Consider the following 15930-nt stretch of genomic DNA (forward strand, 5'->3'; position numbering starts at 1 on the left):
ACTGATACAGTTTCCCTGTTTCGGTGTCTTGTGTGTGTTCATATTTCTTTCCGAATTTTGAGCGTGCGTGTGTGTGTGTGTGTGTGTGTGTGTGTGTGTGTGTGTGTGTGTGTGTGTGTGTGTGTGTGTGTGTGTGTGTGTGTGTGTGTGTGTGTGTGTGTGTGTGTGTGTGTGTGTGTGTGTGTGTGTGTGTGTGTGTGTGTGTGTGTGTGTCAGCCCGGTGCTCCTCGGTTCCTCCTGAACCTGCTGGGTGTTACATAAGTCACGCTGAGGGCCAATATGTCCCCAATCTGCCTCTCCACAGAGAGAGGGGAAGTGGGGATGGGGGCAGTTGGAGGTAAAGAGGTGGAGAGGTGAGATTAGACAGGAAGAGAGGGAGGGAGAGAGTGGGCTCACTAGATGACAGAAATATAGGAGGAATAGATGGGTTGAGTTATGGTACGTGGATAGATCAAATGAAGATGGAGAATGAAAGATTAAATAAGGACAAGATGGTGACAGGAAGAACGGGAGGGTACGGGGGTGTTGAAGTAAGGACTGTTCTGTAGCTCACACAGGGAAAGGGGGATACCTAGTCAGTTGCACAACTGAATGCATTCAACCCGAAATGTGTCTTCCACATTTAACTCAACCTCTCTGAATCAGAGGTGTAGGGGCCTGCCTTTAATCGACACCATCGGGGGTTAACAGCCTTGCTCCAGGGCAGAATGGCTGATTCGAACCAGCTACCTTTCAGTTACTGCAGGCTGGGCTGGGCCCTGTCACATTTCTTATCCTCCATACTGTCAGTCAGATATACAGTAGTCTGCCTTTCAGCATTCTCTCTCTCCTTCCCCATCTCTTATTTCCCCTCTATCCCACTCCCTTTCTTTCTCTCTCTTTCAATCTCCTTCTCTCTCTGCATCAGTGTCGTTGTCCGTCCCTCTCTTCTCCCTCTCCCTGTCCCTCTCCCTCGCCTTCCCCTTCTCTCTCCCTCCATCCCTCCCTCTGTCTCAGTAGTCCTGCTGTGAGGATCAATCTTGCCGGGTGGACTGGCTTGTGTGTGTGGTAGTCGTGATTAAACATCAAAGTCTGTACATTAACTATTGTGTGTGGGAGGGAGAATAGTGTGCGCTGAGAAAGGTTTAGAGTTGGGATTAATAATGGATAAGAGAAAGTAACGTATTTCTCTGTAACATGAAATAGCGTCTTCTTGGAGTCAAACTTTCTCATGCTTCCATGTACCAGTGTGTGTGTGTGCGTGTGTGTGTGTGTGTGTGTGTGTGTGTGTGTGTGTGTGTGTGTGTGTGTGTGTGTGTGTGTGTGTGTGTGTGTGTGTGTGTGTGTGTGTGTGTGTGTGTGTGTGTGTGTGTGTGTGTGTGTGTGTGTGTGTGTAAATTAATTTATAACTTTCCTATTGAAAGATTTTAATCCTATTCTGTACGATAGAGAGAATGGGACAGAAGCAGTGTCCTGCTTCTTAAACTGACTCATTTTAAAATGGCTCCTCACTGGCTCATAGAGTAGACTAAACAAAGAGGACAATAGGAGATATCAGACAGTCAGAGGACATAGAGTACCTAGCAGTATTTACTAGTATCTAATACTGACAGAGAGAAGTTCCCTCAGAGTAGAATGTATTGTTTGTGTGTAATTACCCAGTAATAGGAAGCAGTGTTAACAGTCAGTAGCCTGTGTTTGAACTAGCCCACCTAGCCTCCAGGCTAGTGAATGAGTAAATGAGAACAGGAAGACGCTAATAGCATCTCTAAGCAGCTCTGTTGACCTCTATCTGAGCAGTGGAGTCCCAATGGACCTCTCCCACCCCAGAACACTTTTAATTGAAACAGGCTCTTAACGAGGTTAGCGAGGGGGGTGGGGGGGGTGATCATGTACGGAGACACACGTCAAGTGGTGCGGGGAGGCAGGGAGTTTAATAAGAAGATCTCAGCTCTTAGGAGTGACGAGTGACAGCACAGCAACCCCCTTTAGTATTACCCAGGTGTGCATACTGTACACACTCATATACACGTATACAGTACACGCACATACACTCAGTCTAATAAGAGCACACAAGCAGAGTGTATGTCGTGACTCAGTGTGTGTGTGTTTGTGTGTTTTCCTCCCCTTCCAGGCTGTTATTAGGGTCGTTAAGTCGACAGTTTGTCTTAATTCACTCAAGCTGAGGTGATGATGATGGGGTGTGACTGCATCCACTCGGCTTCTCTGAGAAATAGAAAACTTGAAATGAACACACACACACTCCTATAGCATACACACATTCATTAGCTGTCTCTCTGGTTGCCCCCCTCTCTCAGCATCTATTCCGTCTTCCTATTCTGCGTCTCTTCATACTTTTTGTCAAAAGATATATAGAGAGAACCCAGACTGGCTGTGTACTGTCTAGATTACCACTCTCTTCTGTGTGCTCTCTCCCTTTCTCTACCGCTCTCTTTTCCTGTGTCTCACAACATCACTAAAACCATCTCCCTCTCTTTTGTCTCTCTTTCTCTATTTCTCACCAAGCCTGTTCCTCTCTAGACCTCAGGATAAGTCTGGAACTGATTTAGATTTAAAATTCCTCTTATGGTGTGCTGTTTTTCTTCCTAACGACTGTGAAGTTAACCAAAGTGTGTGTGTGTGGTTAACGCCTCACGCCCCTCAGCACTGCCTGATTCGTTAATCATTCATGGCTTTCTCCAATGATATCATTAAGCTTCTGAATGGAGAAACAAATACACACACACACACACTGAAATAGTTACACACACACATTACCAAGCACGAGACTGATCTCTTATTTATTTTCAAACCTTCTATAATATTGCCATGTTGGGTAAAGTGGTGTTTTGGGTAAACCTGACACAATCACCCTGTCTCTCTGTTTCAGTCTCTCTGTCTCTCGCTTTCTGTCTCTCTTTTTCTCGCTGTCTGTCTCTTGCTGTCAGTCTCCACCTGTCTCTGTCTCTCTCTCTTCCTCTCTCTGTCGCTCTCTGTTTCTCTCTCTGCCTCTCTGTCTGTCTCTCTCTCAGGTCTGTGTCTCTTTCTCTCTCTCTCTCCCTCTCTCTCCCTCTGTCTCTGTCTCTGTCTCTGTCTCTGTCTCTCTCTCTCTCTCTCTCTCTCTCTCTCTCTCTCTCTCTCTGTGTGTGTGTCAGTCTCTCTCTTGCTTCAGAAAAGAAAGGGGGGAAAGAATCACATCAAATGAAAGTAGTGATTTTGATGCTATTGTTTTTTTCCCAGTGTGCTTTGCTTTGCCCCTAGATGACGCCTAGGGATCCAGCGCTCTAACTCAAACATCTGTTTCCTTTTTTTTCATATCCGTAACAAACCTTGGGTATTAACAGTCTTTAATATGCTGAGCACGTCCCCAATTCTCCTTCCTAACTGCACCAAAAAACACTAGTTCAATTCTAATCCCTTTCCTGGTCAAATCCTATTTATGTAGAAGAGATGTTTCATTTTTGTGTCAGGGTTTTTCCTGGAATGAAGTTTCAGAGTCAGGGGCACATTCAGAGTCGGGCACTTTCAGAGTCAGGTACACTCAGGGGCACTTTCAGAGTCAGGTACACTCAGGGGCACTTTCAGAGTCAGGTACACCCAGGGGCACTTTCAGAGTCAGGGGCACTTTCAGAGTCAGGGGCAGGTACACTTTCAGAGTCAGGTGCACTTTCAGAGTCAGGGGCAGGTACACTTTCAGAGTCAGGTGCACTTTCAGAGTCAGGGGCAGGTACACTTTCAGAGTCAGGTGCACTTTCAGAGTCAGGGGCAGGAACACTTTCAGAGTCAGGGGCACTTACACTTTCAGAGTCAGGTACACTTTCTTTTTTGGGGGAATTTTACCCCGTTCTCTCCCCAATTTTGTGGTATCCAATTCTTTAGTAGCTACGATCTTGTCTCATCGCTACAATTCCCGGGAGAGACGAAGGTTGAAAGTCATGCGTCCTCCAATACACAACCCAACCAAGCCGCACTGCTTCTTAACACAGCGCGCATCCAACCCGGAAGCCAGCCGCACCAATGTGTCGGAGGAAACACCGTGCACCTGGCAATCTTGGTTAGCGCGCACTGCACCCGGCCCGCCACAGGAGTCGCTGGTGCGCGATGAGACAAAGGATATCCCTACCGGCCAACCCCTCCCTAACCCGGACGACGCTAGGCCAATTGTGTGTCGCCCCACGGACCTCCCGGTCAGTTACGACAGAGCCTGGGTGCGAACCCAGAGTCTCTGGTGGCACAGCTGATGCTGCAGTACAGCGCCCTTAACCACTTTTTATGTTTGTGTCCAGTATCAAGGTAGTTAGTGGTAGTATCGCGATCCTATGCTGACTAGCGTTAGCGCAATGACTGGTAGTCTATGCTGCCCTACCAAGCAAAAAGGCAGTAACTGCTAATTTGGTTGAAAATGAATTAATGTAATTTTTGCTACATTAAATACATGCTTAATCATGTGGACAAGTATACTGCATCGGTTGTATTGTGTTTTGGAGAAAATGGGGGTCATATTAGGAGTAACTGCAATAAGTTACTGTGAAACCAACATTTTCTCAGTTCCATGATATGAGCAGATACTGCCTTTTTGCTTGGTAGGGCAGTATGGGTATCTGCTAGCATGCTAGATACTGTATAGCATGTGATTTTGGCCCTATTGGTAGAAAATCCCAGACTTTTAACTTGAGACAAGTTGGAAGTGGGAACAAAAAGAAGAAATGCAAGTATTTACATAATGTACAAACTCACTCTTTTCTCTCTCATTCCCTTCATCTCTATCTCATTCCATCTCCATGTCTCTCTCAATAGCCCCTTAATTCTTTCTCATCTCCCCTTCTCTCTCTCTCTCTCTCTCTCTCTCTTTATCTAATCCTCTGTTAGGGAAATTACAGTCCAATAGCGATTACCAGAGAAAAGTGCTTTTCTTCCGTCTCTCATCTCTCGCTTGTTCTTCATCTCTCCATTTAGATATGAAGAGGGGATGGATGGTTTGCGTCTCAAATGTCACTCTATTCCCAATACAGCTCTGGTCAAAAGTAATAGGGAATAGGGTGCCATTTGGAACACAGATGAGACTGGCAGCTCATCTCATTTTAATTGAGACATCCATGTTAAGACAGACATTAATATTTAACCGGCCCAATTAATATGCTCAGGCCAATTTAAACCTTTTTAAATTCACTGTGTAAATGATTGAAATTGCGTTCACTGGGAACTTCAGATGTTTCATCAAGTGTTTAGGCTCTGATGTCCCGTAGTGATGGAATTTTAGTGGAGTAAATTCAAGCTGAAGTGGGACAGTGTTGCCCATGATGCATCTCTCACTTTGTCTCCTTAACCTCTCTCAGGCAGGGTTGGGACATTCACCAAATGTATCCTGCTGTATTATACCACTATGTCTCTTTAATTAAGTATGTGTATGTGCGTGTACATGTGTGTGCCCCCACACACACACACTCGCTTGCATACATACACAGACGGGCAGGAAATGATAAAACACCCTCCATCTGACGTTCCACTGAAGCGACGAGCGGCGTGGCGCCGATAAAAGTTGGCTTTTCCAGTGACTGCTCTCTGCAAATTAAAAAAAGCCGGCGGTACGAGAGCTAACGGCGGCGTCAACGTGGTTACACACGCGTGGCTCGCCTTACGCTACAGAGGAAGATGGATCTGAGGACTCATTGTTAGTGACATGTTAATTTCTCCACCGTCACTCACACACCAGAGGCGTCCGCTATCAAAGTGAAGGGACACGGACCCAGCTGTCAAGTCCCTCTCTTCCTCTTCTTTTCTCTCTTCTCCTTTCCCCTCCCGTCCTGGAAGGCTCCAATGCCGACTGTTGAATCAAGCGGATGTTCATGTTTAATGTTGAGGCTGTGAGGTTTTGTAGCCTAGAGCTTTCTGCCTGCGTCTCTAAGGTTCTGTCTAATTTATGCTGTTGCACTTTGTACGTGGCAGCAGTAGTCTTTGATTTGTCAGAGCAGATGATTGAGGTTCAGAGGTTAAGTGCCATTTTGGCTGTTAATCTCTCCCCAGCAGGGCTCAACCTTATTAGAGATCATGATCTGATGGGTGACTGTGTTGACAGTTGATATGATATACTGTATTAATCTCTCTCTCTCGTTCTCTCTCTTTCTCTGAGCCAGGCAGCCATGGTACTATGGCTGGGGGTTCAACCTGCCAAGAGGTCAGGCTCTGCTGGACAAGTGGAACCAGATCCCCGACTCCACCGACATACTGGTCACACACTGCCCCCCACTGGGTGAGGGAGACATTACACCTGGGGGACACAATCATGAGACGTCACCGCACACACGTTCCATACACACGCACATATGCACACAGTCACACACGCACATGCTTTGATAGACTCAAATAAGTAATTCTTTTTGAATAATCTGTAATTTATTCCTGTTATCATCCTCGTGTAAATATCTACCCACACTTACATACACATTTGCATAACACACACACACTTTCACAGCCCATCTCCTGCTGCAGCTGGGAGATGCTCAGACGAGTGTGTGTGATTGATTTCTGTGGCTGCTGCGTGGCGTCTCGCCTCTAAACACAGGGAGTTATTTTCCGTTCAGTTTAGCCAAGTGTCTCCAGCTCCCCTCTCCTCATAAGCCACCGGCATATGGAGCATCTACAGCGGGCCACTAATGCCTATTAGAGGGAGAGACAAAGAGAGGGATAGAGAGGAGGGGGAGGAGAAAGAGGTTTGGGAAGAAGGAGAGACAGAGCGAGAGAGAGGATGCTGGGGAGGAGAGGGAGAAAGGGGTGGGGGAGAATACAGAGAGCAAGAGAAGGAGAGAGTGAGGGACAGAGAACTACAGAGAGACTGTCAGTCTAGAGAGAGAGGAAGAGAAAGATACAACAGAAAGCGAGGGCTAGATGAAAGGTGACCCGAGAAAAAGAGTGAGAGACACCGTTCGTTCGCACTGCGGCAAAACCCCTGGTCTTTTATGGGGTGCGATAAAGCGATGGAACGGAGATGGAGGAGAGGAGAAATATGGCCTCTTTTTATCTAGCGCTGAGGAGGAAGTTACACAGGAGAGAAACATCTGTATAAAAGCTGTTTACTCACCAGCTGCTTTAAAACAAGCAGAGAATTAGTTGAGTGTCCAGAAATGGAGACCGAGCCATTACTCTCCACATCTCAAAAGTCTCCACAGACTTGTAAAGTTACCCAATGGGTTTTTAGTCGAATTGCATTTCAATCTAGCTTTTCACTAGATTTCAAAGCACTTTGTGTATGAGGGTGTGGCACGCCATCCACCACCAACGTGTGCATGGCACAAGATAGACCAGTCCCGATAATGTTTCTATAGACTCAGCAGAATGCTTCCTGTAGAAGTGGCACTAAATCAGTCTTTCTCTCACCCGTGTCACTGTGTGTAGCAGAGTGCAGCGGTGTGTGTAGCAGAATGTGCGTGTGTGTGTGTGTGAGTCATCTCCATTCTCTACAGGGTTTCTGGACTAGCGCATTAAAGTATTGTGGAGTGATGTGTATATGGGGTGTAGTATGTGTCCATATGTTATTTCACCAGTGTTTCCTATGTGGTTATTGACATGTGTTGTGTTGCTGTCTCTGTGTAGGGTTCCTGGACTGGGTTCCTAAGAAGATGCAGCGGGTGGGCTGTATGGAGCTGCTCAACACTGTCCAGAGGAGAGTACAGCCCAAGCTGCACGTGTTCGGACACATCCACGAAGGTACACACACACACACACACACACATACACACCCGCCCACACACACATACACACCTACACACACACACACACACACACACACACACACACACACACACACACACACACACACACACACACACACACACACACACACACACACACACACACACACACACACACACACATACTTTCATTCTGTATGAATGAGGTTTCTCATACTGCTACACAAGCCTACATATTTAAATCAGATTATTGATCTTGTAGGTCAAGGTCTTTGGAATACATCATTATGACTCGTTTATGGATTCTTGCAACGAGGCTGTATTTAATTCTAGTCATATATTATACCGTAAGTGGTACTGCAGTATCTCATCCAGGCCAGGGGGGACTTGGAGGCCTTGTCTCCAGGCTGAGAGATTATATTTTGGGGTTAGCAGGTCAGCGTGTGTCCCCTGGAGCACCATGGCCCCTTCGGAGAGGACCAGATTAGTAACTAAATCAGATTCACACAGGGAGGAACATGCCGTATTTAGCCCTGCGTGTGGATCTTAGTGACTGAGATAGATTGGGATCATGGAAGAAGGGAGAGAAAAGGAAGTGTAGCTTTTGTCATTTGTCACAAATTCTCTACATCAGACCAGTTCATTCTGAGTGATTGAAAAAGCAGAAAGTATCTCACCTGTAAAACATTTGCTCCATGTCAAACGAGATGCAGTCGCCGCTATCAGAGTTAGATGTGGCTAGTTCTATCAATAAAGGGAAATGTAGAGAGAGTGTAAAGAAGTCAATGAACAAATGAGTGTTACTGTCACAGTCTGTCTTTCTCTCTCCTCTACCTCCTCCAGGTTATGGTATGATGACTGACGGCACCACCACGTTCGTCAACGCCTCGGCCTGCACCGTCAACTTCCAGCCCATGAACCCGCCCATCGTCTTCGACCTGCCCAATCCCACCAGGACCACATGACTAGAGAAGCCCTGCCCTACTGAGCCCCTCTCCAATCAGAAGCCTGGTGGTGGGATGGCAGGTAGGTGAGGGTGAAGGGCAGGTGTGGTGGTGTACTGTATATATTCAAGGCTCTAATGGATGATGTGTGTGTGTGTGTGTGTGTGTGTGTGTGTGTGTGTGTGTGTGTGTGTGTGTGTGTGTGTGTGTGTGTGTGTGTGTGTGTGTGTTTTATGTACTGTCATTCCTTTATTTCAACAAAAGCTCTTACAAACTCTAAAGTAAGGCAAAAGACAGACCCCTGATGCCTCATATGAACATGTCAGCATTAGTCTGTAAATCTTCTGTTGCACCACTACTGCACTGACAATCTGACCTGGCTGTCAGATAGAGAAGAGGACAGGGGGAACAGTGTCTCCTGTGTCACTGTTTGAACTCACATTCTTTCTCTCAGAAGAAAACCCAGGATAACTCTCATTCTCTCTTGTTCCTCATAGAGGACTCTATTACGTCACCAGTCGAAGTTGCTCAGTGGTGACGTTTTGACATTGTGACATTGTGGTCCACCCTTCATTTGAGACCTTCCCTGGGGAGTGATTGAACATTTACCAGTAGGGTATCAGAACATTAACCCAATGTCCATTTTTGACTTTGTGGAGCTGTTTGCCAGCACAGAAAGGATACCCCTGACAGTACTCTGATATCACACTTCCTGCACTGCAGATTAAAACACTGCTTTCCCCTCGTCCCTTTTTATCTTGATCCCTCTTTTTCTCTGCACCTCTAGTTTCACTCTCCACCCTATCTCTCTCTCTCTCTCTCTCTCTCTCTCTCTCTCTCTCTCTCTCTTCTCTCAGGCCTTGGGCATGGTGGTTTGTGTGTGTGTGAGAGATCAAAGTGTGTGTGAGGGCAGCGGGAGGTCTCTGCCACGGGCTGTGTGTGAGTATAGGTGTCAAACGTGTTGACACCACTCCCCTGGGTCTCATTACAACTCTCAGTAAGCCTCTTAACCAGGGGAGAGGGATCTCTTCTCTTCCCTTCTTCTGTTTTTCCCCCTCTCTCCTTCCCCCCCTCCATCCTTCGTTGCATGTGTAATCAGCTCATCCTCTCATCTCTGGCTCATGTGCCGTGATCCTGACAAGTTTATTTCCGAGGTCACCGGCCGGGAAGCCTGCAAGATTTTGATTCCGAGTACGGAATACTGGAAATACGTAATAACCAACAGAGCAGATTGGCAAATGTGTCCTGACCCTGTACAGAAGCAGCGGTGTCTGGAATGTTCTCACTGTTCCATGGTGTCCTTTCTGTGAGAGATGTATCATGGGAATGTACGTTGAACTCTTAGTGGATGACGATGAGGTGTAGGCCTAATGTACCGTAACTGATCAAGAAGTTGGAACTGTAAATCTACATCACCTGTCATTGTAAAAACATGTTAGCAATCAAGGAATACTTCAAATGTTGTTAAAAATGTGTGTGTGTGTTGTTAAAAAAAAGCCAGTGCAAACAATGTTTACATTTTATTCTATGTTCAGTTCTTTCTTATATAGGCTAATAAATGCTTATTACTGTATAAAAATATCTGCACTATGTTACACTCTAAAACATGCTGGGTTGTTTGGTTGACTCAACTGCTGAGTTGTTTTCTTTAAAAACTGCAGAGTTATTGATGCTGGGTTATTGATGCTGGGCTATTGGTGCAGGGTTAATGATGCTGGGTTATTGATGCTGGGTTATTGAGATATGACCCAGCAGGTCAGGTCAGAAGACTGGAGGTGTAGTTTAGTAGGGGCATGGCTTTCAGATAGTTATTTTTAACCACCCATGCGAGTAAATGTCATTCGTATGCATCTGTTCTGTTGCATAGTTATGACATATTAAGGTCAAACATTTAACATTTTGTAGCTTCAACGACACTTACAGAAGTGTATAAGTTCCCTAAAACCTACGTAAATCCCATTGTTGGGACACAATAAGGTGGTATACCTTATTAGGCAGTAAGATGGTATACCTTATAATAAATAATCTTAACATTACAAAATAATGTGTGAAAAACATGTTATTGACATTTAAATTTGCAGTATGTATGTTTAAAATGATGTACAGGAATGACATTTACTCTCACGGGTGGCCAATAAGATCTAGCTGAAAACCACGCCCCTAATAAACCACGCCTCCTGAAAATAACCTAAGGGTTACGTTAAAAAAGACCCAGATGCAAGGTCAACCCAGCATGAGAGTAAAAAATACCCAACTGATGGTTATATTAACCCATGTTTGGGTAATCCCAACAACCCAACATGTTGGGTCATTCATGCAACCCAACTGGCTTTGCCAAAATAACCCAACATGTGTTCTGGCCACTATTTAAACAGCTCTAAATTAAATATATATTTTTTGGGTGCACGGGGTTACCCACAACCCGTGTAGCTATTATTAACTCTTTCATGTTGTCAAGCAGTTGTCTGTGTAAAAAGGGTTAATTTTTTATCTTTCTGAAGCACTTGTGATGGGGCGTCCTTCCTCTGCTCGTCTGGCAGCCAACGTCTTTGGTTGGCTAGCTGAGCTCAAAGTGTGGTTAGCATAACAAGACTACATCCCTGTTTGATCTCTCTGCTCTCAGACATTATATATGAACATCCCCTCTGGCTACGTTTTATTCACAGGGTCACTGGTGTTTCACTGCTGTTCTGCACATTGTGCTAGCTGGGTTATGTCTTAATGGGGCAGACTAGTGGGCTGTTGTAAGAATACAAAGACTAGGATAGAATGTTTACAGATAAGTGTGTGTGAATACTGTATGTGTGTGTGTATGTGTGCGTGTGGATAGGGCCAGGGGGTAAGCATTCTGAGAACATGCTTAAACGAGGGGGGAGTCAGTGTCTGTATCATTTTCTTTTAAAGGTTTCTGTAGGGGGAAATGCCTGTTTGTTTTGGGGCATTTCTTACTATTCTCTTTCAACCATAACTTTGAAATGTCTCACTTTTTATGCACTATTCCTCGATAGCTGTGTTCTGTATTTCCTGTTTTCTTTGAAAACTCAAGTTCTGCTGTTGTATTTCTTGTTCGTTCCTTGGGGCATGCTGTTCTGAAACTAATAACTTCTGATGACAATCTGCTTGAATTGTATATCGTTGTTACCATTGTTTGGGATATACTAACTATTGGGATTTTTTTATTGCTTTAATGATGTACAATATTTTTTAATGTGAAAATAATAAAAATCCAACCATTTTAGAATGGTATTGTATAATGTGTTGCCCCTGGAGACAACTCTGTAAATGTAAAATACCTTTCTTAAAACTACCTGCTTCTGGTTTTCTGAGAGATTATCTACACAAATTGAATTAAACCTTATCTGTGACCAATGGATCATCCCTCCTTTTCTTCCCCAAACTCTTTCTTTGTGTAAGTTTTCCTCCTTTCTTTTCTTTTGTTCTGTGGCAAAAAAAAGTGTGGTGATTGTTTCTTTTTCAGTTTGGCTCTTTTGCACCAATCAAACGTATCTGTGTCTCATATCAATTATGTGAGCCGGGACCAGAGTTAATTTCCAGTGTCTAAACCTGGGTTCCTCATCTCTCATTTGATAGCTTGGTTCTTCCACACCTCTGCACATTCTAATGAGAACCCTCGTTCAAATAATTACATTAGTAATCCCAGAAGAGATGGGGTAATTTATTTGCGGATGGCTTTTCGCTTTACACCATTAATACAGTACCTATCATATAGACTCCCATCTCCTCTCTCTCTCTTTATTTTCCTTCTATCCCTCCCTCTATCTTTCCATGGTCTCACACTCCATCTCCATTGGCCCTTTCGGTTGTTCACTCTCTCTCCGTTTTTCTGTAGATTATTTAGATAATGATCTCTCTCTCTCTCTGGGTTCTGTCTTGCAACGGTGATGCCGTCTATCTCATGAATGACAAACGCCCTCTCCTTCTCCTTGTCATCCATTTCGTTTCCCGTCAGATGGGAACAAAGACAGTCCCCCTGCGTGTTGCAGCGTCCGTACATCATTCAAAAGCACTTTATTTGGTTGGGTTTGGTTTGGAAAGCAATCAGTATCATAAAGTCATACAGCGGATAGATAAATCAGTATGCTAGAGGGAGAAAAAGATGTAGACATGCCAGGGGAAGATATTGGGAGAAAACCCTCAAATGCATATTTTATATAATACATCACTTTATATGTTTTAATTTACATGACATGATTTTGTAATAATTCTGTGTATCCCTCCTTCACTCAGTGGTGCAGTGCAATTATAGTGATCAATATGGATTGATTTATCAGTGATAACTAGCTAAACCTTCACAGGAGCCTACAGTAGGGCCATAGTTAGAGGGCAGAGGTTAGAGGTCAGTGTAGGAAGCCCTGTAGGAAGTCATTGTAGGAGATCTTCCCCGTAGTGTTCTTGTCAAAGAAAGAGGTGAGGTGGAAGAATTCCTCCTCAGATAGGTTCACTCTGAACTGCCTTAGTACCTGTAGAAATACACAATCAGGATTATCTGGTGGGGGTGCGACTGTCACGTGTGTGACGTGTTATTAGTTATCAGCTTTTTAAATAATGGTCAAACAGTAGATTGTTGGACTATACCTTTCTGAATTCCTTGATACAGATTTTGCCACTGCGGTTGTGGTCGAAGGTAACAAAGTTTTGCCTCAAGGAGCGCCAGAACTGCTGGACCGGGCCATAGAGCCTCAGCATGGCTTCCACACACTGTCTACTGAGAACACCCCCACTCATCTGGATCGCAAGGGAACCACAACCAGACCGCATCAGGACCACACCGGACCAGAGAAGACCAGATAGGACAGAACAGCGTTAACAAACACTTAAAGACCATTGCATGGATGTAATCATTCCAATCATTTCGCTATTTTGTACACCTTACATGATGAGTTTAACTCAGTAAAGTAGCAGTCTTTATGAACTTGTTGTGAAAGACCGTTCCAGCATGAAGCACACAGGGGGTCTCTGGTTGCCTGGCTACCCAGACTCCTTGCTCTGGCCAAACGTTACGCCACACCCACGGACGTTAGTTTCTTCTCCGCAGTGAGTCTGGATCTGAGTACCTCTCCGACCCTTAACCGAATGCCAACACATTCGCGGCCGTCTGAATGGTCCAGAAATCGATGGGTTCGGCCAGAGCCGGAACACACATAGGTACAGCGGCGGTTTGAAAAAATCCGTCATTGGCTTTGATTCTCCGATTTTTTAGAGACGATCCAATCGCTGATAACGTTGTTTTGTACAACGCCCCTCGTCACCACAAACAACTTCAACGATGGCAGAGTCTCAGACTAAAGTGTGTTGCGGACGACAGTGTGATTCGTCAGGCTAGGTCTCTGATTTATAACACAGATGGTTGGTTTGGTTAGTAGATAATGAGGGTTATAATTGTGAACCAAAGCCAGTACGAGAGGGGGTTTGGATGGTTTGCATCTCGCAGGTTGCCAGACAAGCTCTCACCCACTCACTCTGGTGAGGCTTGGGGCCCTGCTTAATGCTAATGTTTAGTAGCCCAGGGGAGATCTTCTCCAACCTGGCCACCCGCGTGTCATTTTTCGAAGCTTTTATTAACATACCTCATTGTGCCAAAAGCACACAAATCACCAAACTTGACAAGTATTGTTGTCAAGGAGGAGACAGCAGAGAGCCCGAGGGTGGGAGAGGTCCCCGTTGAGTATACACAATCTGGCAACCCACCGCCCCCTCGTTTTACGTCACAGACCCCCTTCCCATTGAAAGTGATAGTTAATGAGTCAATAATGGACCAGAGCAAGAGCGAGGGAGAGGAAAAAAAGAGTAGTATGAGAAAAGAGCAAGATAAAATATGTTTTCTCTCTCACCACAAATACTAATTTAACACAGTTTCTGCAGTAAAAACATTTATGTTCATACAGCACTCTGTCCCATATTGACAGTAAGTTAAACAGGGGTGTACAGTACCGGTGTAGTGGGGAGAGGTAGTTAAACAGGGGTAAACAGTACCGGTGTAGTAGGGAGAGGTAGTTAAACAGGGGTAAACAGTACCGGTGTAGTAGGGAGAGGTAGTTAAACAGGGGTGTACAGTACCGGTGTAGTGGGGAGAGGTAGTTAAACAGGGGTGGACAGTACCGGTGTAGTGGGGAGAGGTAGTTAAACAAGGGTGGACAGTACCGGTGTAGTAGGGAGAGGTAGTTAAACAGGGGTAAACAGTACCGGTGTAGTGGGGAGAGGTAGTTAAACAGGGGTAAACAGTACCGGTGTAGTAGGGAGAGGTAGTTAAACAGGGGTAAACAGTACCGGTGTAGTAGGGAGAGGTAGTTAAACAGGGGTAAACAGTACCGGTGTAGTGGGGAGAGGTAGTTTAACAGTGGTGGACAGTACCGGTGTAGTAGGGAGAGGTAGTTAAACAGGGGTAAACAGTACCGGTGTAGTAGGGAGAGGTAGTTAAACAGGGGTAAACAGTACCGGTGTAGTGGGGAGAGGTAGTTTAACAGGGGTGGACAGTACCGATGTAGTAGGGAGAGGTAGTTAAACAAGGGTGGACAGTACCGGTGTAGTAGGGAGAGGTAGTTAAACAGGGGTAAACAGTACCGGTGTAGTGGGGAGAGGTAGTTAAACAGGGGTGGACAGTACCGGTGTAGTAGGGAGAGGTAGTTAAACAGGGGTGTACAGTACCGGTGTAGTAGGGAGAGGTAGTTAAACAGGGGTAAACAGTACTGGTTTAGTAGGGAGAGGTAGTTAAACAGGGGTGTACAGTACCGGTGTAGTAGGGAGAGGTAGTTAAACAGGGGTGGACAGTACCAGTGTAGTGGGGAGAGGTAGTTAAACAGGGGTGTACAGTACCGGTGTAGTAGGGAGAGGTAGTTAAACAGGGGTGTACAGTACCGGTGTAGTAGGGAGAGGTAGTTAAACAGGGGTGGACAGTACCAGTGTAGTGGGGAGAGGTAGTTAAACAGGGGTGTACAGTACCGGTGTAGTAGGGAGAGGTAGTTAAACAGGGGTGGACAGTACCGGTGTAGTAGGGAGAGGTAGTTAAACAGGGGTGGACAGTACCGGTGTAGTAGGGAGAGGTAGTTAAACAGGGGTGGACAGTACCGGTGTAGTAGGGAGAGGTAGTTAAACAGGGGTGGACAGTACCAGTGTAGTGGGGAGAGGTAGTTAAACAGGGGTGTACAGTACCGGTGTAGTAGGGAGAGGTAGTTAAACAGGGGTGGACAGTACCGGTGTAGTAGGGAGAGGTAGTTAAACAGGGGTGGACAGTACCGGTGTAGTAGGGAGAGGTAGTTAAACAGGGGTGGACAGTACCGGTGTAGTAGGGAGAGGTAGTT

At 45.4% G+C, this 15930-nt stretch overlaps 2 protein-coding genes across 8 annotated transcripts in view; one reads left to right on the forward strand and one right to left on the reverse strand.

The window, feature by feature from the left end:
- mpped1 (metallophosphoesterase domain containing 1) overlaps positions 1 to 15930 on the forward strand; it is a 45635-nt gene that overhangs the window by 28246 nt on the left and 1459 nt on the right. The window contains exons 5-8 of one of the 6 annotated variants that reach the window (XR_008089013.1): positions 6114 to 6229; positions 7570 to 7683; positions 8511 to 8693; positions 8876 to 11976. Coding sequence is in view for 1 of the 6 variants with exons in the window: in XM_052492021.1 (XP_052347981.1) it covers positions 6114 to 6229; positions 7570 to 7683; positions 8511 to 8632 (352 nt within the window). In the remaining 5 variants the exon portion in view is untranslated. Of the gene's footprint in view, positions 1 to 6113; positions 6230 to 7569; positions 7684 to 8510; positions 11977 to 15930 lie in introns of those variants that run through there. The other 5 variants (XR_008089014.1, XR_008089015.1, XR_008089016.1 and 2 more) reach the window with 5 other exon arrangements.
- efcab6 (EF-hand calcium binding domain 6) overlaps positions 12624 to 15930 on the reverse strand; it is a 39578-nt gene continuing 36271 nt past the window's right edge. For both annotated transcript variants that reach the window (XM_035758079.2, XM_035758078.2), the window contains 2 exons: positions 13208 to 13357; positions 12624 to 13092 (listed from right to left, as the gene is read on the reverse strand). In XM_035758079.2, coding sequence (XP_035613972.1) covers positions 12970 to 13092; positions 13208 to 13357 — 273 coding nt within the window. In that variant the 3' untranslated portion in view covers positions 12624 to 12969. The remainder of the gene's footprint in view (positions 13093 to 13207; positions 13358 to 15930) is intronic.

This window comes from Oncorhynchus keta, chromosome 33 (genome assembly GCF_023373465.1).
Source record: "Oncorhynchus keta strain PuntledgeMale-10-30-2019 chromosome 33, Oket_V2, whole genome shotgun sequence".
Lineage (NCBI taxonomy): Eukaryota > Metazoa > Chordata > Actinopteri > Salmoniformes > Salmonidae > Oncorhynchus > Oncorhynchus keta.